Source organism: Callithrix jacchus, chromosome 10 (assembly GCF_049354715.1).
Source record: "Callithrix jacchus isolate 240 chromosome 10, calJac240_pri, whole genome shotgun sequence".
In the NCBI taxonomy this organism is placed as follows: domain Eukaryota; kingdom Metazoa; phylum Chordata; class Mammalia; order Primates; family Cebidae; genus Callithrix; species Callithrix jacchus.
The window spans coordinates 125,289,160-125,312,390 of NC_133511.1; the positions used below are offsets into that span (position 1 = coordinate 125,289,160).

General features: G+C 54.3%; 1 protein-coding gene across 3 annotated transcripts in view; it reads left to right on the top strand.

Annotated features, from left to right (window-relative positions):
* The window catches only part of LRP5 (LDL receptor related protein 5), a 137,195-nt gene that overhangs the window by 93,786 nt on the left and 20,178 nt on the right, over window positions 1-23,231 (top strand). For all 3 annotated transcript variants that reach the window (XM_009008613.5, XM_035263570.3, XM_035263569.3), the window contains 8 exons: window positions 1,752-2,041; window positions 4,716-4,942; window positions 6,216-6,400; window positions 8,439-8,762; window positions 11,448-11,647; window positions 17,456-17,664; window positions 19,664-19,854; window positions 20,514-20,723. In XM_009008613.5, the coding sequence (XP_009006861.2) occupies window positions 1,752-2,041; window positions 4,716-4,942; window positions 6,216-6,400; window positions 8,439-8,762; window positions 11,448-11,647; window positions 17,456-17,664; window positions 19,664-19,854; window positions 20,514-20,723 (1,836 nt within the window). The remainder of the gene's footprint in view (window positions 1-1,751; window positions 2,042-4,715; window positions 4,943-6,215; window positions 6,401-8,438; window positions 8,763-11,447; window positions 11,648-17,455; window positions 17,665-19,663; window positions 19,855-20,513; window positions 20,724-23,231) is intronic.

A 23,231-nucleotide genomic window follows, 5' to 3' on the forward strand; every position in this document is an offset into this window, starting at 1 on the left:
AAGCGCACACACACATAAAATTAGCCAGGCGTGGTGGTGTGTGCCTGTAATCCCAGCTACTCAGAAGGCTGAGGCAGGAGAAACGCTTGAACCCAGGAGGCAGAGGTTGTAATGAACTGATATCATACCACTGACCTCCACCTGGGCAATAGAGTGAGACCCTGTCTCAAAAACAAACAAACAAACAAGCACATTCTTTCCAGGCACGGTGGCTCATGCCTGAAATTCAGAAATCCCAGCACTTTGGAAGGCTGAGGCAGGAGGATCACTTGAGCCCAGAAATTTGAGCATCTCCCCTGGGCAACATAGAGAGACCTCATCTCTATAAAAAAAAAAAAAATTAGCTGGGCTGGTGGCATGTGCCTGTGGTCCCAGCTTTTTTTCTTCTTCTTCTTCTTTTATTTTTTATTTTATTATATTTTATTTTCTTAGAGACAGGGTCTCACCATGTTGCCAAGGCTGGTCTTAAACTCCTGACCTCAGATGATCCACCCACCTCCACCTCCCAAAGTGCTGGTATTACAGGCAGACCACCACGCCCTGCCAGTCCCAGCTTCTTAGGAGGTTGAGGTGGCAGGATCACCGGATCCTGGAGGCAAAAGTTGCAGTGAGCTGAGGTCGTACCACTGCACTCCAGCCTGGGTGACAGAGTGAGACCCTGTCTCAAAAAAATAAAAAACATTCGCTATCCACCGTTAAAGGTGAGACTAACCTATGAGTGATTGTTCAAAGAACAAAAACCCCAGAGGGAAGACAAAAAATGCATCCACGGGGCTGAGACTTAAAGCCGAGAACTTGGCCTCCTTCTGCCCCCTCTGCTCTCACCCATGCTTTACTAAAGGAGATGGGGAAAAGCGTTCTTTTTTTTGGCTTCAATATTTAACACTAAAGCCAATTTTAATAGCACTTTGGATGAGGAGTGAAATTAACAGACTGGCCAAAAATAAACGAACAATCTCTGTACTGTGTGAAAAAGAGGCAGCTTTGGCCATGCTGGGTGAGGAGTTTTCAGGGCTGCTGGAATGTCTGTGAGTCGGAGGAAGGGCTGAGGTGGGACTTCAGGAGCTGAGGCCGAGGGGCGACTTGCCCAGTTCCTGCCCGAGGGGTCACCGTGTTCTTCCCGGGTCAGAGTACAGGCCAGGAGGCGGGACCACCGGACTGGCTCTCTCGCTGAGCTGTTCCCTGATGGTGCTCCCTTCAGCAGTCTCTCTGCACTTCAGTTTCCTCTAGTAAAAAATGGGGATGAGAATAGCTCCTACCTCCAAGATGGATGGAGTGAGTTCAGACAGGTAACTCCCTGGGACCAGTGCCTGGTGATTGACAAGGTCCCGTCACAGCCCGCGCTGCTGTTACCATTACTGACCCGAGGCCATACCTGGGGAGAACTTGGTTGCTGCCGTCTAGGCGTTCTCCTGCCACGCTGCTTACTGTCTGTGCTTGACGTGTGGCGGGAGCAAAGCTGTACACGTTGGAGCTTCTGGCACATCCTGGCTTTCAGGTGAAAGGTGTGTGTGTGTTTGAGGGTGGAGCCCGGCCACGGAATGGTCATCACAACCCAACCCAGCCCTGAGGTCAAACCCCAAGGGTGAGTCCTGAACTGGGCACCCTGAGCCACACAGCTCACAGTGTGAGTCCTGAACTGGGCACCCTGAGCCACACAGCTCACAGTGGCATTCATTGTGTGGCTTTGTGGCGCCCTTTCCCTGCTGAGCTGTTGGTATTTAGATTGGGGCCTGTGTGTTCGCTTCCAGGAACCAACCCGTGCGCTGATGAGAACGGCGGGTGCAGTCACCTGTGCTTCTTCACGCCCCGCTCCACCCGGTGTGGCTGCCCCATCGGCCTGGAGCTGCTGAGCGACATGAAGACCTGCATCGTGCCCGAGGCCTTCTTGGTCTTCACCAGCAGAGCCGCCATCCACAGGATCTCCCTCGAGACCAACAACAACGACGTGGCCATCCCGCTCACGGGCGTCAAGGAGGCCTCAGCCCTGGACTTTGACGTGGCCAACAACCACATCTACTGGACGGACGTCAGCCTGAAGGTAGCGTGGCCAGGACGCGCACACGTGCAGCCTTGATGGGGAAACCTTGCCTCTGTTCCTGCCTCAGAGGCTTCAGACATTTTTTTAAAACACTGTAACTCAATTACAAGCTAATCAAATATGAGCAACCCTATTTTTAAAAAAACAGATGATGATAAATGAGCAAATCTGGTAGACACACATGAGGGCTTTTGTGAAGAGCTTGTGTGAATTTGAAATGTTTTTTGTCCATTGAGCTTGACATCAGACCCCCCACCCTCTCCCTCGCCAGAGCCTGTCTGCTTAGCAGACTCTTTCTTCATTTATAGTGCAAATATAAACATCCAGGGCAAATACAGGAAGACTTTTTTTTTTTGTGACAGTCTTGCTCTGTCACCCAGGCTGGAGTGCAGTGGTGCGATCTCAGTGCACTGCAACCTCCGCCTCCTAGGTTTGAGTGATTCTCCTGCCCCAGCCTCCCAAGTAGCTGGGATTATGGGCACCCACCACTATACCCAGCTAGTCTTTTTTGTATTTTTAGTAGAGACAGGGATTCACCATGTTGGCCAGGCTAGTCTCGAACTCCTGACCTCAGCTGATCTGCCTGCTTCAGCCTCCCAAAGTGCTGGGGTTACAGGCGTCGGCCACCGCACCCGCCCTAGGAAGACTTTTTGCCTTCTAAAGAAGGGTTTAGCACACTGGTCCGTGGGCTGGCCTTCTGATTCTGTAAAGAAGGTTTGGTACGTGTACAGCAAAGCCCATTTGTTTATGGATTGTCTGTGGCAGCTGTTGTGCCACTGAGTTGAGTTGTGGCAGATCCATATGGGCTGTTAAGCCTAAAATATGTACTGTCTGCCCCTTTACAGAAAAAGTGTTGGACATCTGCACTGTTTACTCACTTGTTTTTCTACTATTTGTTTTCTGGGGTTTTTTTGTTTGTTTGTTTGTTTGGAGACAGGGTCTTCCACTGTCACTCGGGCTGGAGGGCAGTGGTGAATTCTCAGCTCACTGCAGCCTTGACCTCCTGGGCTCTAGTGATCCTCCCACCTCAGCCTCCTGAGTAGCTAAGACTACAGGTGCACACCACCACACCTGGCTGATTTTTGTGTGTTTTTTTTTCTTTTTACTTTTTTTTTTTTGTGGAGATGGAGTTTCCCCATGTTGCCCAGACTGGTTTCAAACTCCTAGGCTCAAGCTCCCGCCTCAGCCTCCCAAAGTGCTGGGATTGCAGGTGTGAGCCACCAAGCCCATCCTATTCTAGTATTTGTATTACATATCTTTAAAAGATTTTTTTAATGACTTTAAGTCACAAGGGTTCTTTGTAGAAAAAGGAAAATACATAGAAAAGTATAAAAAAGAGGCCAGGCTGAGGCGGGAGGATCATTTGAGGTCAGGAGTTCGAGACCAGCCTGGCCAACATGGTGAAACCCATCTCTACTAAAAATACAAAAATTAGCTGGGCATCGTGGCACGTGCCTGTACTCCCAGCTACTTGGGAGGCTGAGGCAGAGAATTGCTTGAATCTGGTGTGTGGAGATTGCAGTGAGTCAAGATCATGCTACTCCACTCCAGCCTGGGCAACAGAGTGAGACTCTGTCTCAAAAAAAACAAAAAACAAAAAAAGAAAAGCATAAAAAGAAAATGGAAATTGTCCGTAGCCTCACCAGCCAGAGATCACTGCTGATACCTCAGCGTGTTTCCTTCAAGTCTTTTTTCTCTAAGATAGCATTTCTCATAATCACAATTATATGCTACAGGGAATTCTGTATCCTGATTTTTTACATTACAACAGGTATTCGATGATGCTATGACAGACTCTTTGGCACAGTCTTTTAAATGCGTGAAATACTCCACTGCACAGCTGCTCCCTTTAGGCCTAACTGTTCTTTTATTATTATACATGTGCTGGTTACAGCTGGGCACAGTGGCTCATGCCTGTAATCCCAACACTTTGGGAGGCTGAGGCAGGAGGATCACCTGAGCCCAGGAGTTTGAGACCAGCCTGGGCAACATAGTGAGACCCCATCTCTACAAAAAGCCTTTTTTAAAAGTTGGAAGTAGTGGTGCACAGCTGTAATCCCAGCTGCTAAGGAGGCTGAGTTGAGAGGATCGCATGAGCCCCAGGAGGTTGATGCTGCAGTGAGCTGCACTCTGACCTTGGCGACAGAGTGAGACCTGTCTGGGGGAAAAAAAATGGTATGTATAATCTCCAAGTTGCTTTTTCCAAAAAGATATCTTGCTGCATTTAAAAACTGGAATGTGGCTGGGTGCAGTGGCTCACGCCTGTAATCCCAACACTTTGGGAGGCCAAGGCAGGCGGATCACGAGGTCAAGAGTTTGAGACCATCCTGGCCAACATGTTGAAACCCCATCTCTACTGAAAATAACAAAAATTAGCTGGGCATGGTGGCACGCGCCTGTAATTCCAGCCTTGGGAGGCTGAGGCAGGAGAATCATTTGAACCCAGGAGGCGTAGTTTGCAGTGAGCTGAGATTGTGCCACTGCACTCCAGCCTGGGCAATAGAGCTAGACACCGTCTCAAAAAAAAAAAAAAAAAAAAAAAAAACTTGAATGTTAGTGATCTTGTCCAGAATGTGGTCAGTATCTGCTCCAGGTGGCCAAGTGTCTTGGCGAGATGTCTACAAAAGACGCTGGTTCCTAAAACGTGGCCCTTTTCCTCCCCACCTGCTGCCAGACCATCAGCCGTGCCTTCCTGAACGGGAGCTCCGTGGAGCACGTGGTAGAGTTTGGCCTTGACTACCCCGAGGGCATGGCCGTTGACTGGATGGGCAAGAACCTCTATTGGGCTGACACCGGGACCAACAGGATCGAAGTGGCGCGGCTGGACGGGCAGTTCCGGCAAGTCCTCGTGTGGAGGGACCTGGACAACCCGAGGTCACTGGCCCTGGATCCCACCGAGGGGTAAGAGTGCCTGTCCCGGGTGCCCTCGTGTCCCTCTCTCTGTGTGAGTCACTGGGAGGGGGGGTGCCAGCTGGGAAGGTGGCAGGCTGTCCGTGTGGCCCTCGGGGATCACAGCTGTACCGATGTCATTCACCTTGATGGTGGCCAGGACTGGTAGGTTCCTCAGAAGTCATGGAGCTCCTTCATGGAGCAGGTGCTGAGGCCGTGTCAGGTACAGTGCTGGCTGCGTTCACCTGGGCCGTCTCACCAAAGTGTCCACAGGGCCTGCATCAGGCAGTATCCGTGTTGATTTTACAGATGCAGAAACAGGCTCAGAGAAACTGAGGGACGTGTCTAAGGTCACATACCCAGTTAGAGTGGAGCTAGGCCAGGAAGTGCTGCCTCAGACTCCCAACCAGGCCTCCTGGCTTTGTGCCGTTTTGCCAAAACCACGATCCAGAACTGGCTTTGAGGTCCCTGGACCTCGGGCCACTCCAGAATGGCCTCCTGGAGGCTGCTAAGCCACAGCTTAGGACCAACCTTGAGAGTCAAGCGTGCTTTTAGCTGCCAGGCATCCGAGGGGCCCTGCCTTGTGCACTCAGGTCGGATAGGCCCCAGATTTGTGTGTGGGGGTCTTTCTGGACTTGAGTTTTGTTTTCTGTGCAGTGGGCGCAGTGCCCACCCTGGAAAGCCCAATCCCTGCCTGCTACACGTTCTGCCAGGGAAGGAAGGAAGATTTTGGGATCACAGGACATCAGAAAGAGGTCCAATTTTAGAGCAAGGGCAGGTCAAACTTAGAAAATTCTGGAATGAGGATGTGCATTTCCTCTTGCGGATCTGCTGAAGGAAGGGACAGAGGGGCTGCTGGGGAGGAGCCCAGAGCCGAGTCTATATCCTGACCCTGCAGGGCCTCCCCTGCTCTGAGGTCTTGTTTTCTGCTGTGCTTGTGTCCATCCTGGTTTCTGCCGTGTCCCGGCATCCGGCCAAGCTTAAGGGCATGTTCCAGCACACACTCGCCCTGGCTGTGCGCCTCTTTGTGTCTGTAAAGGGGTGTTTCCTCGCCTTACGAGTGAGCCACTGTGGGAGTTCAGGGAGCTGCTGCAGTGCCCGCCCTGGAGGGATGTTTGTGTGGCTAGGGGAAAGGGTCTCGCCCTTCCCTGCTTCCTGCACGTGGCTTTCTCCAGGACGGGGCGGGCCGAGCTGAGGCGACGGGGCAGGTGCAGCCCCCCAGCACCCTCTGTTCTGTGGTGAGAGTGGACTCACCGAGCCTGCCCTTCTCCCACGTGCCTTCCAGCTACATCTACTGGACTGAGTGGGGCGGCAAGCCGAGGATTGTGCGGGCCTTCATGGACGGGACCAACTGCATGACGTTGGTGGACAAGGTGGGCCGGGCCAACGACCTCACCATTGACTACACTGACCGTCGCCTCTACTGGACCGACCTGGACACCAACATGATTGAGTCGTCCAACATGCTGGGTGAGGGCCGGGCCAGGGCCTGCTGGGCATGGAGAGTGGGGCAGCCGGGCACTGGCCACCTCCCAGCCCCACCACATGTGCCTTGTGGCCTGCAAGTCCCCGACCTGGCAGGAGCTGTGGCCACACCCATGACTGCCCAGCAGCCTCACCCTCTGCTGTGGGGGTTGCCTCTGCCCACCCCTGGGTGCCGTTGCTGCAGGGGTGTTGGGAGAGGCTCTGGTGACGGCTGTTTCCTGTGCGCCTGCTGGGCTCCAGGTCCAGCTAATCCCTGTACCAGGACTCTCATTTGACCCTACTGCATGCGGTGCAGGCTTCCGTTGCTGGGAAAGCCGAGGTTTAAGGAAGTCATATGATTGCCTAAGCTTACAGAGCTGGTGAGTTCAGGATCCCCCCGGTGTACCAGCACCCCATCCCCACCCAGCCCTGAGCCCCACCGTGTGCTGGGATTGTGCTGAGAGTGTCCGCAGGCCGGGGACCCCGGGGCTGCTGCTCTCACCTTCTTTCTCTGGATCCTGAGAATGAGGCTCAGGGAAGTTTGAAAAAGACCTGTTCCAAGTCACACAGCAGCAGGAGCAGGATTTGAACCCAGGATAGGGGACTACACACTCTGTCCTGCTAGAGTAGTTATGTAGCTGTCCTGGGTGATATGCCAGGTGACAGAGGCCACTGTGCTCAGCAAAGGAGCCCCCGTACCCCCTGCCAAGTTGGGAGAGTGGAAGGTTGGGGACAGAAGCTCTGAGGGGCCAGGTGCAGTGACTCACACCTGGAATCCCAGCCCTTTGTGAGGCCAAGACAGGCAGATGCTTTGAGCCCAGGAGTTCAAGACCAGCCCGGGTAACATAGACCCCATCTCTACAAAAAATTTTTTAAAAACTAAGCAGGCATGGTGGTGCATGCCTGTAGTCCTAGCTACTTGGGAGGCTCAGGTGGGAGGATTGCTTGAGCCCAGGAGGTTGAGGCTGTGGTGTCGTGTGATTGTGCCACTGCACTCCAGCCTGGGCAACAGAGTGAGATCGTGTTTCAACAAAAAAAAGAAGAAGCTCTGAGGGCTCTGTTCAAGGTCTGAGTCAGCTCTTGGCTTCAGGGCAGGCAGGGAGGAGAGGGTCACTGGGCAGCCCTGGCATCTGACCCCGGGCAGAGGGACCCTCGGTGACCTTGGGCCTAGCAGAGCCTCTGAGCGCATCAGCCATGTGGAAACCCTCAGGAAGGGCAGCAGGAATTTGGCTTCTGGCCTCCTCACCACTGCTACTCGCCATCTGCAGTGGCTCATTTTACAGATGAGGAGGCTGGGGCATCAGCCAACTGAGTGCCTTGTCCCAGGTACCGCATAGGCAGAGCTGGGACTTGAACCCCGTGTCCTGGTTGCTGCCGGGGGTGGGCTGTGCCCTAGCTTGTGAGGCCAGTCACAAGGTTTGATGTGGGTTTGAGACCGCTGCCCGGCTCTGCAGCGTATTGCGTGACCCAGCTCTTCCAGGCCATGCCCAAACCTGTTGCCAGGCGAGAAACCAGTCACAGCACAACTGTGGTTGCCTGAAATGATTGAGCTCATTAATCACCCCGGAGTGAGGACAGACTCATGAAAACCAGCAAGAGCCCGGGAAACCCACGTGGCCCTGCCAGTGAGGGTGGCCACATGCATTCGGCCTGGCTGTGGCTCTGCTGGACGTGCTTTCCGGATGTTTACTGGCTGCTTGATGAATAACATGGGAGGCCTGGGCTCGTTGCTGGGGGAGTGGAGGATGCATAGCCAGGCCTGACGTGGTGAGGACGGGAGAGGAACGTGAACCCGGAGCCTCGCTGCCTGGGTGATAATCCTAGCCCTGCCACTCAGCAACGGTGTGACTGTAGCCAGGTACTTAATTTTGGTAGATCCTGCCTGTGCTTCGGTAGATCTCGCCCGTTTTGCAAAGTGACCAGACACTCTGAGGCTTTCACGTCGACCACGTCAGGGTTGAAGCAACTCACCCCACAGGGTGCCCTGTGCTCTGTGGCCTGGCTGGGCCGTTGCCGACACCGTGCCCGTTGTGTGTCCCTGCAGGTCAGGAGCGGGTCGTGATTGCCGACGACCTGCCGCACCCGTTCGGTCTGACGCAGTACAGCGATTATATCTACTGGACGGACTGGAATCTGCACAGCATCGAGCGGGCCGACAAGACCAGCGGCCAGAACCGCACCCTCATCCAGGGCCACCTGGACTTCGTGATGGACATCCTGGTGTTCCACTCCTCCCGCCAGGATGGCCTCAACGACTGCGTGCACGACAACGGGCAGTGCGGGCAGCTGTGCCTTGCCATCCCCGGCGGCCACCGCTGCGGCTGCGCCTCACACTACACCCTGGACCCCAGCGGCCGCAACTGCAGCCGTAAGTGCCTCGCGTTCTCCTGCACCTCACTCCTACATTAGATCGGGCTGGTTCTGAGAGCTGCTGCTGAAAGGAGCTTCTCATCTGGGGTTCCCGGGTGTACACAGATGATTGGGGAGGTTGTGCACTGCACAAGCTGCATGATGCTACCTGGAGGTCCAGGTCCAGGCAGGGTTGACTTGGGTGGACTTCATCGGGACACAGGTAAGTGGCCCAACCCCTCAGCTGCCAGGTCCTGGGGAGGATCTTTGGGTGTGAAAAACGAGTCACTGGGGAATTACTGCCAGCCCTGTGCTGAGTGCTTTCCACAGCACGCATTTACTCCTCCAGCCCGGAGGCAGGGAGTAGTACGGTCCCATTTCACCCACAAGGAGCCCAGCACACAGAGGTGTGGTAACCCACCCAAGAACACACAGCCAGAGCGGGTTGAGCCGGGGTTGACGGCAGTGGGCTGGCTCAAGTGTCCCTGCTCGTGAACCACTGCCAGGCAGCCTGGCCTCAGCTCCAGGAATTGTTTTTTGTTTTTGTTTTTGTTTTTGAGATGAATCTTACTGTTGTTGCCCAGGCTGGAGTGCAATAGTACGATCTCAGCTCATCGCAACCTCTGCCTCCTGAGTTTGAGCAATTCTCCTGCCTCAGCCTCCCGAGGAGCTGGGATTATAGACATGTGCCACCATGCCTGTCTAATTTTTGTATTTTTAGTAGAGACAGGGTTTTACCATGTTGGCCAGGCTGGTCTTGAACTCCTGGCCTCATGATCCCCCTGCCTTGGCCTCCCAAAATGCTGGGATTATAGGCATAAGCCACTGTGCCCAGCCTAGCTTGGAGAATTTTTGCACTGACCCTCTGAAGTAGGTGGGGCTCTTTGTTCTCATGTCAGTGATGAGAAGACTTTCCTATGGCCTCTCCGGGGTACAGGTGCTTCCTGTTGGCAGGCTCTTTCCCCGTGATGTCAGCAGCCAGCTGGTTATGATTCCCTACACAGCACTTGACAGTTTCTGAAGCTCTTTGTCATCCAGGCCCTGTTGGAGTCTCATGCAGACCTGGGCACCAGCAGGGCTGGTCTTGCCTGTCCTAGCTGTGTGGATGGGGAGCTTAAGGCTGGCAAGGGTTAAGGGGCTCTTGGAGGCCCAGGCTGGCAGGAGATCCCCCTGCCTCGGCCTCCCAAAATGCTGGGATTACAGGCATGAGCCACTGTGCCCAGCCTAGCTTGGAGAATTTTTGCACTGACCCTCTGAAGTAGGTGGGGCTCTTCAAGTACAATACATGTACTTGAAGGCCAGAGTCCGGGCCTTCACATGCCTGGGCTGCCCTTGGTCCTGGTGCTTACCATCCCTCCCTGGGACCATGACCTTGAAGGGTCAAATGGAGGTGCAGGTAACCCACGGTAAAGAGGGGTTGCCATGACTCAGAGTCCCCATTCTGTGGCCGACAGACCTGGTGCAGCAACTTGGATTTCATACCAGCCACTGGAGGCCGCTGCCGGTGGGCCCAAAGTGCCACACCTTTGGAACCCCCGGAGACTCTGTTAGCTGCTGAGAGGTAGAGGCATCCGATGTTCTGGTCCTGCTACAGAGTCGGTTCTTTGGGTCCTGGTGCCAGTGCCCTGAGACGAGGCCCGGCTTGATTCCAGGGATGCCTCATGGTGGCTTGTGCTGTTCACTGACACCCTCGAGGACTGTCCCCTCCTGAGCTTGTCATTGACTTTGCCCAGTTTTCTGCAATTCACTGGCACACACATGGGCACATAGCAAATTGCACATCCATTCATGGATATGAGTTTCACTGCCATTCCACTGCCAGTTTTCATGACCATTACCTGCCTTCTGTCTTAAGTTTTCATCATTTAAAAACACATTTATTGGCTGGGCGAGGTGCCTCATGCCTGTAATCCCAGCACTTTAGGAGGCCAAGGTGGGTGGACCACCTGAGAGGCTGGGAGGTTGAGACCAGCCTGACCAACATGGTGAAACCCCGTCTCTACAAAAAATACAGAATTATCTGGACGTGGTGGCACACGTCTGTAATCCCAGCTACTCTGGAGGCTGAAACAGGAGAATCACTTGAACCTGGGCGGTAGAAGTCGCAGTGAGCCGAGATTGCGCCAGTGCACTCCAGCCTGGGCAACAAAAGCGAAACTCAAAGATAAAAATACAAATAAAAATAAAATAAATTTATTATTTATTTCAAAAGTAATACATGTACTTGAAACAGCAGAGACACAGCCAGGCGCAGTGGCTCACGCCTATAATCCCAGCACTTTGGGAGTCCGAGGCGGGTGGATCACGAGGTCAAGAGATTGAGACCAGCCTGGCCAACATGGTGAAACCCTGTCTCTACAAAAAATAACGAAAATTAGTTGGGCATGGTGGCATGTGCCTGTAGTCCCAGCTACTCGGGAGGCTGAGGCAGGAGAATCGCTTGAACCTGGTAGGTGGAGGTTGCAGTAAGCCAAGATTGCACCATTGCACCCCTGCCTGGGTGACAGAGTAAGATTCTGTCTCAAAAAAAAGAAACAGCAGAGACATGTATGACATGGAGAGTAAAATTCCTCATAGTGCACCCTGAGAGACAGCCCTGTGTCCCCCATGTTTCCTGTTGCAGTGGAGTGGCATGCTGTCTCTTCCACCAGCCCCTCTTCAGCTTGCAGGTACCCACATGCAGCCCTGTCTCTGCCTCCTCTAGCACCCACCACCTTCTTGCTGTTCAGCCAGAAATCTGCCATCAGCCGGATGATCCCGGACGACCAGCACAGCCCGGACCTCGTCCTGCCCCTGCACGGGCTGAGGAACGTCAAGGCCATCGACTATGACCCACTGGACAAGTTCATCTACTGGGTGGACGGGCGCCAGAACATCAAGCGAGCCAAGGACGACGGGACCCAGGCAGGTGCCCCGTTGGCAGGGTGCGGGGTGTGCTTCCAAAGGCGCTCCTCGTGGTGGTTTCCAGGCTGCTGCCCCTGTCTTAGCACTGGGAGAAAACAGCACGGTTCTGGGTGAATGAGGACGTGGGTTTTGATGACTTAGTCATAGGGCATAACTCTGAGCAGCGTGGAGCCCCGAGACTGTGATTATATGTAGAAACTGAGGCCGGGCATGTTACTCATGCCTGTAATCCCAGAACTTTGGGAGGCTGAGGCGGGCAGATCACCTGAGGTCAGGAGGTCGAGACCAGCCTCGCCAACATGGTGAAACCCCGTCTCTACTAAAAATACAGATTAGCTGGGCGTGGTGGCGGGCACCTGTAATCCCAGCTACTCGGGAGACTGAGGCAGGAGAATCACTTGAACCTGGGAGGTGGTGGTTGCAGTAAGCCACGATCTCACCATTGCACTCCAGCCTGGGCAACAAGAGCAAAACTCTGTCAGAGAAAAAAAAAACAAAAACAAGGGTTGTAGCAGAAGCAACCACTTTGCAATGTCAGGCTTGTGTGGCCTGTTCCAGGAAGGATATGCTCATGGTGTCCTCGGGCCCATCTGGAGTCTGCAGCATGGGGCACAGCAGGTTCATTAGTGTGGAATTCCAGGACAGGCCTGGCTCCTAAGCACCCTTCTTTAATAAACACTATAGAGCCCACCTGTAATCCTAGCACTTTGGGAGGCTGAGGTGAGCGGATCACGAGGTCAGGAGTTTAAGACCAGCCTGGCCAACATGGTGAAACCCTATCTCTACTAAAATTACAAAAATTAGCCAAGCGTGGTGGCAGGCACCTGTAGTCCCAGCTACTCGGGAGGCTGGGGCAAGAGAATTGCTTGAACCTGGGAGGCGGGGGTTGCAGTGAGCCAAGACTGCACCATTGCACTCCAGCCTGTGCAGCAGAGTGAGACTCTGTCTCAAAAAAAAGAAAAAAAAAAAAAAAACTACAAAGCCACACGACCTCTTTCTCAACCGAGGATCGGTGTGGGAGCTTGTGTTGTTACGGTGAAATCTTGGTACTTTCTTGAGGCAGAGAGAGGCTCGTCTGGAGAGACTTCAGATGGGTTGCTGTCCTGCTCCCCATCTGAAAGCTGGTGCTGCCCAGACAGGCTAGACGTCCCCCTCCACCAGGTCCTTCCTCCAGCAGCAGCTTCCAGTTAAGCTGTACTGTGAGGTCTTGTGAGGTCTGCGTCCTTGGCTGATGAGAAAACTCAGCTGAACTGAAATTCAGAGCCATGCCCGCCTCATGCCCGCCTCCCTGTAGCTCCTCTCCTGGGCAGCGGTGATCATCGCCTCTGTGGTGGTGCAGATGGGGGAAATGGGTTCCTTTCATCTTGCTTGGTGTAGATGACTGTCACATGGAGTTCTTTGGGAAAGGGACGTGTTAATTGATGGATGTGAGTCCCATGCTGAGAGAGCTCCTGGGTGCACATTGCCTTAGAGTCTCATTGGAGCTGCGTTCTTTCATGGTGTCTAGGCAGAAGTGATGAAGGCTCGGAGGAAAACACAGGTTTTCCACTTAATTTGGAAAATGCATTTTTCCCTCTGGTGTCCTTTGCTAAGGTCCAGCCTCCTGCAGCCTCCCCACTCCGTGGACTCCAGCTTTGATTCTTTACTAGGGGTACCCCCGCCCCTCCAAAAGATGATGTCTAAATTATCATTCAATTGGCCGAGGTTTTGTTTTCTATTTTTTATTTATTTTTTTAAAAGATGGGGTTTCACTATCATGGCCAGGCTGGTCTTGAACTCCTGACCTCAGGTGATCCACCCACCTTGGCCTCCCAAAGTGCTAGGATTACAGGCGTGAGCCACTGCACCCGGCCCTATTTTTATTTTTCATTGTGGTAAATATACATCACATAAAATTGACCATTTTAATTATTTTGTTCTTGTTGTTTTGGGATAGGATCTTCAATGCCCAGCCTGGAATGCAGTGGTGCAGTCATGGCTCACTGCAGCCTCAACCTCCTGGGCTCAAGTGATCCTCTTACCTCAGCCTCCCGAGTAGCTGGGACTACAGGCATGCATTACCACGTCTGGCTGATTTTGTATATATATATATATTTTTTATTGTAGAGAAATGCTGTGTTGCCCAGGCTGGTCTCAACTCCTGGACTCAAGCCATCTGCCTGCCTTAGCTTTCCAAAGTGCTGGGATTACAGGGATGAGCCACAACACCCAGCCATTTTAACTTTTTTTTTTTTTAAACAGGGTGTCACTGTGTCACCCAGGCTGAAGTGCAGTGGCGTGGTCTCGGCTCACTGCAACCTCCACCTCCTGGGTTCAGTGATTCTCCTGTCTCAGCTTCCTGAGTAGTTGGGATTACAGGTGCCCACCACCACGGCTGGCTACTTTTTGTATTTTTTAATAGAGTTGGGGTTTCACTGTGTTGGCCAGGCTGGTATCGAACCCCTGACCTCATGATCCTCCTGCCTCTGCCTCCCAAAGTGCTGGGATTAAAGATGTAAATCACTGCGCCTGGCCTTTTTTTTTTGTTTATTTTAATTTTTTTAGACAGGGTCTCGCTCTGTTGCCCAGGCTGGAGTCCAGTGGTGCAGTTACTCTTGGCTCACTGCAGCCTCTGCCTCCCGGGCTTAAGTTATGCATCTCCGCACCCAGCTAATTGTTTGTATTTTATATGGAGACAGATTTCACCATGTTGCCCAGGCTGGGCTTGAATTCCCGGACTCAAGCAATCTGCCCACCTCGGCCTCCTAAAGTGCTGAGACGGCAGGCGTGAGCCACACCGCACCTGGCCTGTTTGACCTGTTTTGGAGTTGACGGTTAACTGGCATTCAGTTCACATTGTAGCCGTCACTGCCATCCATCCCCAGACCACTTCACCTTCTCGCACTGAAACTGTCTGCTTGGAACCCCCACTCCGCATTTCCCTCCGACAGCCACCGTTCTACTTTTGTCTCTCTCTGACTTCTCTACGTACCTCAGATAATTGGAATTATCCATATTTGCCCTTCCATAACTGGCCTCTTTCACATAGCATGATGTCCTCAAGGTGCATCTGTGTTGTAGCCTGTGTCAGAACTTCCTTCCTGAAAGCCTGGATAATAACTCACTGAAAGGCCTGGCGTGGTGGCTCACACCCTGTCATTCCCGCACTTCGGGAGGCCGAGGTGGGCAAATCACTTGAGGTTAGGAGTTCGAGATCAGCCTGGCCAACATAGTGAAACCCTGGCTCTGCTAAAGATATAAAATTAGCCAGGTGTGGTGGTGTGTACTTGTAATCTCAGTTACTTGGGAGGCTGAGGCAGAATTGCTTGAACCCAGGAGCCGGAGGTTGCAGTGAGCCAAGGTTGTGCCACTGCACTCCAGCCTGGGCAACAGAGTGAGACTCTGTCTCAAAACAAAAACAAGCCAGGCGCGGTGGCTCATGCTTGTAATCCCAGCACTTTGGGAGGCCAAGGCAGGCAGATCACAAGATCAGGAGTTGGAGACCAGCCTGGCCAACACAGTGAAACCCCGTCTCGACTAATAATACAAAAATTAGCTGGGCGTGGTGGCAGGTGCCTGTAATCCCATCTACTCAGGGGGCTAAGGCAGGAGAATCACTTGAACCCAGGAAGTTACAGTGAGCCAAGATCACACCATTGCACTCTGGCCTGAGCAACAAGAGTGAAACTCCTCAAAAAAAAAAAGAAAAGAAAAAGGATATGTCAGTCTGTGGATAGATGGACCACATCTTGTTATTTGCCTGTCTGTGCTCGGTTGCTTCCACCTCATAGTTGCCATGAATAAGGCTGCTATGGACATTTCCTTCCGTGGGGAAGTTTTCGTACTAGTGAGGAAAAGTCGCGTTGCTTGTGGTGCCACACGTAAGAAAGTTTGTGTTAACCACAAGTATTTGTACTTCATTAAAACGAGAGCTCAGGGTTTACGAAACTGGCCAGCTGTGTAAAGTTTGCTGTGCTGTTTTGTGCCGGGAGGAGTGTGGCCGGGGTGTCATGTACTGTGTGGCACAGTACGCGTTTCTCAGATGGCTTTTCTCCAGACTGCCGTCCCAAAGTCTGGTTTTGCATCTGGTTCCCACAGACCCGCCCTCCACGGTGAGCCTGATTTTGGCCAGGGTAACTGGAATCTTGCTTGTCTTCCAGCCTGGTGGCTGTGCCAGGCCAGAGTCCCCAGCTAGGGAGCTCTGTGACTTTTAGGAAAGAATTTGTTCAGTTGGTGTTGACGCACAGCCCCCTGGGGTCCACAGCTCTGCGGTGATGTGGATGTTGCTTTCTACAAAGACACGTGGTCCTTTGTGTCCAGATGACAGTGATGATGTCTTTGCAGGTGCCCAGCAAGGCTGGACCAGAGGCTGCTCTGTGTGTGGGGCGGGGGGTGGGGGACAGGGGAGGGATGCACCCTTTCCATCTGGGTCCAAGAGACTGGACCTGGGAAGAAGCTTCTTTTTATCTTCTTGGAGAGTTTGTTTTAATTGCATATTTTCGAGACAGGGTCTTACTTTGTCACCCAGGCAGGGGTGTGGTAGTATGAGCACAGCTCACTGCAGCCGCAACCTCCCAGGCTCAAGCAGTCCTCCCACCTCAGCCTCCTGAGTAGCTGGGACTACAGGTGTGTGCCACCACACCCAGCTAGTGGTTTTTTTTTTTTTTTGGTTGGTTGGTTTAGGTTTTTTTTTTTTGATACAGATGGGATCTTGCTATGTTGCCCAGAATTGTCTTGAAATCCTGGGCTCAAGTGATTCTCCCACTTCAGTTTCCCCATGGCAGGTGTGAGCCGCTGCTGCCTCCCTGTTTTATTAACTGCTGAAAGACCTAGATAAAGAAAGTCTGAAAAAACTTACAGTCAGAGCCCCATCCTAAGATGATGACTCAAGGGAAAGGGAGGGGAGCTTTTCCTTCAGGCCTGAGTGGCAGCAGCCCAGGTGCTCCAGGCTGTCACTCGGTCGGGAACTTGGATGCAGCTGTCTTTCAGGGTAACCCAAAGAGACCAGATCCCGAGGGGCAGTAGGCTTCTGGGCCGTCCCCTCCTCCTACATCAGTTCAGTAAGATCCCTTTGAAGGGATGCTGTGTCACAGGCTCCAAGAGCCCAGGCTCATCCCTGAGATGCAGAGGGTGGCCTGGGCTCAGGCAGCACTCAGAGGATCTCCTGGGTGGTGACCGTGGACAGTATGGGGAGGGAGAGTTCTTGAGAGCCACTGAGAGATGTGGCTGCCTTCCCAAGAGGGGCTACGGGTCATTCTGTACACTCACCTGCCCCACCCACCCTCACCTGGCCCCCAGCCTCACCTCCCCTACCCTGCATGTGTACTAGCCTCTGGACCCTCACCTGCCCTATACCCTCACCTGCTCAACTCACCCGACCCTGCACTGTCACCTTTCCCCCCCTTCACCTAGTCCCTCACTCTCACCTGTCCCCCACCATCACCTGCCCTTTACCCCATACCTGGCCTCCTTCCCTTGGGGAGGGGGTGGCCCGGGGTCTCTGCCAGTTCCCCGGGGGTCTCCAGCCAGTGCCCAGGGGTCTCTACCAGTGCCTGGGAGTTTCCAGCCAGTGTCTGGGGGTCTCCGCCAGTGCCTGGGGGTCTCCAGCCAGTGTCTGGGGGGTCTCCTTCAGTGCCTGGGGTTTCTGCCAGTGCCCCGGGGGTCTCCGCCAGTGCCCGGGGGTTTCCAGCCAGTGTCTGGGGGGTCTCTGCCAGTTCCCAGGGGTCTCCGCCAGTGCCCACGGATCTCTGCCAGTGCCTGGGGGCCTCTACCAGTACCTGGGGTCTCTGCCAGTGCTTACGACTCTGTCTCGGTTTCTTTGTCTTACAGCCCTTTGTTTTGACCTCTCTGAGCCAAGCCCAAAACCCAGACAGGCAGCCCCACGACCTCAGCATCGACATCTACAGCCGGACGCTGTTCTGGACATGTGAGGCCACCAACACCATCAACGTCCACAGGCTGAGCGGGGAAGCCATTGGGGTGGTGCTGCGTGGAGACCGCGACAAGCCCAGGGCCATCGTCGTCAACGCAGAGCGAGGGTAGGAGGCCAATGGTTGGGTGGGCAGGGGTGCCGCGCCCCACCCAGGTACGCCCGCCATGTCTTCCATAGGGAGTGTCAGCCTCTCCCAGGCTGGGAGGATTTTCCACCCCAGTGATCCAGTGGGTGGCTTTCCAGTATCCCAGGAGCAAACACAAACTCATTCACAGCCCCTCCAGGGAAGCAGAAAGCCCCGAGGGCTGGAAGGGAAGGGGTAGCTCTGCTGAGGGGTTACGAGGCAGCGCTAGCCAACGGGAGTTGCAGTTGATAGGTTCTGCGCCATCTCTGTTAAACTCGGACCCTGTGCAGACATCCCCTTCATGGCATCCCAGGTGGGGGCTGCCTGTTGACTCGCTCATGTTCCACCACAGGGAGCTCCTGGGCTGCTTCCTCCCAGAGGCCCCTGACGCTCCCACTGTTGGTTGTCAGAGCTTCTGGGTGGTGGGAAGGCACCCAGGACCTGGAGGTCTCCAGAGGGAATCGCCAGGGGAAGAGGGAGACCGAAACCCATGTGACATGAACCTCAGGCTCCAAACTGAGCATGGGAAGGTTTGGGGACAGGAGCACAATGACCTTCTTCAGATAGCTGGGGGGCTGGCATGAAGACAGGAGGTCCAGCCAGCACAGGCCTGGGAGCCCAGAGTCCTGACTCTGCCGCTTACTGCGCATGTGACCTGGGGCAGGTGGCATAACCTCCTGGAGACTCAGTTACCTCATTGGTAGGAGTGACGGCCACAGTAGTGCAGCCCCTGCCGCTCACAGGGGGCTTGGTAGGCAGAAGCCCTGGGTCTGTAAGGTGGCTGCGCAGGAGCCAGCTGAGCTGGGCTCCCAAGGGCCAGGGCTTCTGGGTCCTTAGCAGCTGCGGGGAGCCTACATCCATCTCCGATGGCCGCTGTGGGAAATTACACCAGCCAGGTGGCTGAGAGTAGCGGACATTTGTTCCCTCACAGTTCCTAAGGCCCGAGATCAAGGTGTCGTCAGGGCCCCGCCCCCTCTGAAGGCTCTGGGGGAATCTCTGGGCTTCTGGCGGCTCCAGGCATCCCTGGACTTGTGGTCATGTCACTCCAGTCTCTCCTTCTGACTGCACATTGCGTGTCTTCTTCTGCATCTTTTTTTTGAGACTGAGTCTTGCTCTGTCACCAGGCTGAAGTGCAGTGACAGGATCTCGGCTCACCGCAACCTCTGCTCCTGGGTTCAGTTGATTCTCCTGCCTCAGCCTCCTGAGTAGCTGGGACTACTGGCACCTGCCACCACACCCAGCTAATTTTCGTATTTTCAGTAGAGACAGGGTTTCACCATGTTGGCCAGGGTGGTCTCTATCTCTTGACCTCATGAACTGCCTGCCTCAGTCTCCTAAAGTGCTGGGATTACAGGTGTGAGCCACAGTGCCCAGCCCTCTTCTGTGTCTTTTTTTTTTTTACAGAGTCTCGCACTGTCACCCAGGCTATAGCGCAGAGGCACAATCTTGGCTCACTGCAATCTCTGCCTCCTGGGTTCAAGCAATTCTCCTGCCTCAGCCTGCTGAGTAGCTGGGACTACAGGCGCGTGCCACCACACCCAGCTAATTTTTTTGTATTTTTAGTAGAGATGGGGTTTCACCATGTTGGCCAGGATGGTCTTGATCTCCTGACCTTGTCATCCACCTGCTTTGGCCTCCCAAAGTGCTGGGATTACAGGTGTGAGCCACCACGCCCGGCCTCTTCTGTGTCTTTTAAGGACACTTCAGTTGGATTTGGGGCCTGTGCTCACCCAGTGTGGTCGTATCTTGATCATTTGTGACATTTGTAAAGAACCTTATTCCAAATAAGCTCACATTCCGAGGTTCTGGGGTGGACGTGAATTTGGGGAAGATTGTTCAACCAGTACAGGATATGACATGTCAGCCTGGGGTAGCCCTGAGAGGCGGGGGCTTTCCACAGCGCAACTGGGTGCCGTGGGCTCCGTGCTGGCCGAGGAGACGCCGTCCTCACACCCGTCCTTCAACCGCCGCCCTCCCGCAGGTACCTGTACTTCACCAACATGCAGGACCGGGCAGCCAAGATCGAGCGTGCGGCCCTGGACGGCACTGAGCGGGAGGTCCTCTTCACCACCGGTCTCATCCGCCCCGTGGCCCTGGTGGTAGACAATGCACTGGGCAAGCTGTTCTGGGCGGATGCAGACCTGAAGCGCATTGAGAGCTGCGATCTCTCAGGTATGCGCCCCGGGGCCTTCCTTATCGCCAGTAATGGCAGCAGCTGCCATATTGGTCAGGGCCTGCCGTGGGCCCTGCCCTGCACCAGGGGCTTTGCGTGTGGCTTGTTTCATCCTCGAGCTGACAGCCCTAGGCTGGGGTTCTGAGTGAGCCCCAGGTGGCAGAGGCAGAAGAGAGTGAGCTCCACCCCCTGCCGTGGGGCGCTGAGCAGCTCACTGAGGTTCACAGAGAGTGAGCGAGCTGCTCAGGGCCCCATGGCAGCGGGTGGAGCAGGACTCTGGCCTGGCCTATGCCCCCAGCAACTGCTCAGGCCGCTGCTCTGCTCTGGGCCGTGTTAGGCCATAAGGGGCTGAAGAGAAATGAGAGTTGGTGCTTAGAGAGGAGGCTTAGTCCCCCTGGCTCTTCCTGTTACGATGGGGCAGGTCCGGGAGGGGAGCGCCCGTGCTTGCAGGACTGTCTCGCTCCATCCCGAGGCCAGCCCAGATGGCAGCAGGGCTTTCTGAGGGCTGCTTCCAGGGACTTTGCTGCAGCTCCCCCGCTGCAAGGCATGGAATCCCCCAGACCCCTGGCAGCCGTGTCAACCTCTGTCCTCCCAAGCCGAGTGTGGGGTGAGTGCTGGAGGTCAGCACTGCTCAGGGGGGCCCTCGTGCCGCTTACAGGGGCCAACCGCCTGACCCTGGAGGACGCCAACATCGTGCAGCCTCTGGGCCTGACTGTGCTTGGCAAGCACCTCTACTGGATCGACCGCCAGCAGCAGATGATTGAGCGTGTGGAGAAGACCACCGGGGACAAGCGGACTCGCATCCAGGGCCGCGTCACCCACCTCACGGGCATCCACGCGGTGGAGGACGTCAGCCTGGAGGAGTTCTGTACGTGGGGGCTGGCAGTGGGGTGGGCAGGGCGGCCTCTAACCCAGCCCCCAGGAGGAGGCCAGAGGCCAAGGCCAGGGCTCGTGTGGCCTCAGATGAGTGGTGGGCTCCGCCAGAAGCTGAATGTTGCTCGCTGGGGTCAGTGAGACGTCTGGATGCCCCGAGGCCTCTGAGGTTTTCTTTTGCTTCGGAACAGATTACCACAAACAGCATTTTAAGACAACACCAACTCTTCTTTTTGAGTCGGGAGCTGGCTCTGTTGCCCAGGCTGGAGTGCAGTGGCTCAAACACAGTTACTGCAGCCTCGACCTCTGGGCTTAATTAAGCAAACCTCCTGCCTCAGCCTCCCAGGTAGCTGGGACTACAGGTGCGCACCACCACATCCAGCTAATTTTTTTTTTTGTAGAGATGGGGTTTCCCCATGATGTCTAGGCTGATCTTGAACTCCTGGGCTCAGGCAATCTGCCTGCCACGGCCTCCCAAAGTGCTGGGATTATAGGCGTGAGCTGCTGGCCTGACAGCACCCTGGATTGTCTCCCTGTTCTGTAGAGCAAAAGTCCAGGCACAGTGTGGCTCACCTGGGTTCTCTGCTCGGTCTCACGGGGCCAGAATCTAGGTGTCAGCAAGGCTGGGCCTTCAGTGGAGGCTCGGTGGAGAAATCAGCTTCCTCACTCACTCAGCGGGTGGTGGTTGTGGGACTGAGGTTGTGTTTTCTTTCTGGCTGTTGGTTGGGGACCACTCTCAACAACTCCTAGAGGCCACCCCAGGCCCTCACCCATGGCCCCTCTGCCTCAGCAGCGAAGGCTCCCTGCATCAGTCCCTCCTGCACCTCGAGTGTCTCTGACTTGTTCCTCTCTCAGCAGCTGGGGAGCCTGCTCTGCTTTAAAGGGCCCTGTGATTCGGCTCAGCCACTTTAGGTTAGATTAGCCTCTCCTCTGACGGACTCCAGTCGGCTGATGAATAACCTTAATCACATCTGCAGAGTCCCTTCTGTCAATGAGGTCATGATGCCGTCCTGGGGACTGGGGTGGGAAAATAGGGGGCATTTAGGATTCTGCCTGCCACTGCCTTGCCATGCTCCAGGGCTTGGGGGAGGGGCCTTCACAGCTGGGACCACAGTTCCTTCCTCCCCTCCATGGTAACCATCTGAGGATGACTTGAGACCAGCCTGGCAACATGGTGAGAACCCATCCCTACAAAAAACACAAATAAAAATGGACCTGGGCGCAGTAGCTTATGCCTGTAATTCCAGCACTTTGGGTGGCCAAGACGGGCAGACCATTTGAGGTTGGGAGTTCGAGACCAGCCTAGCCAACACAGTGAAACCACGTCTCTACTAAAATTTCAAAAATTAGCTGGGCATGGTGGCAGGTGCCTATAGTCCCAGCTACTAGGGAGGCTGAGGTGGGAGAATTACTTGAACCCAGGAGGCAGAGGTTATAGTGAACTGAGATTGTGCCACTACAGCCTGGGTGACAGAGTGAGACTCCATCTCAAAAAACACCAAAAAAATTTTAAAAAGGGCCAGGCATAGTGGTGACAAAGAGACCCTGTCTCAGAAAAATCAAACACCGCATTCTTGAGACTGAGGAGGGTCACTGTGATGTTTTTCTGGGTGGGACGGGGAGCAGAGTGTCTTCTGTCATTTCTTCCACCTGGGAGTGGTCAGCTCTCCCTCCGAGCTGCCTCCTCTTCTTCCTGTTGTCAGGATGTTGGACACATTTGGTTAACTGGATAGAATAACACCAGTTCCCAGGGACTTGGTCCATTTGGTATTTATTTAATTTAATTAATTAATTAATTAATTTTTTTGAGATGGAGTTTCGCTTTTGTCGCCCAGGCTGGAGTGCCATGGCTTGATCTTGGCTCACTGCAACCTCTGCCTCTGAGGTTCAAGCGATTCTCCTACCTCAGCCTCCCAAGTAGCTGGGATTACAGGTGCACGCTACCATGTCCAGCTAATTTTTTTGTATTTTTAGTAGAGACAGGGTTTCGCCATGTTGCTCAGGATGGTGTCAAACTCCTTAGCTCTGGTGATCTACCCCTCGGCCTCCCAAAGTGCTGGGATTACAGGTGTGAGCCACTGCGCCTGGCACCATTTGCTGATTTAATTCCCATGTATGTTAGTGTCCTATGGCTGCTGTAACAAATGACCACAAACTCCACAGCTTAAAGCAACAGAAATGGATTCTCCCACCATGCTGGAGACCAGAAGCCCGCGACTTAGCTGTTGGCAGGGCTGTGCTCTCTGGAGGCTGCAGGAAGGATCTGTATTGGCCCTTTCAGTGTGTGGGTTCAGGCGTTCCATGCATGTGGACGCACGCCCCCAGCGTCTGCCCATCTTCCTGCGGCCATCTCCGGAAGGATCTGTGTGTTGGCCCTTTCAGCGTTGTGGGTTCAGGCGTTTCACTCGTGTGGACGCACGGCCTCCGCATCTTCACCTCGTCTTTGTGTCTGTGTTGCCTCTTACAGGGACACTTGTCATTGGCTTTAGGGCCCACCCAAATC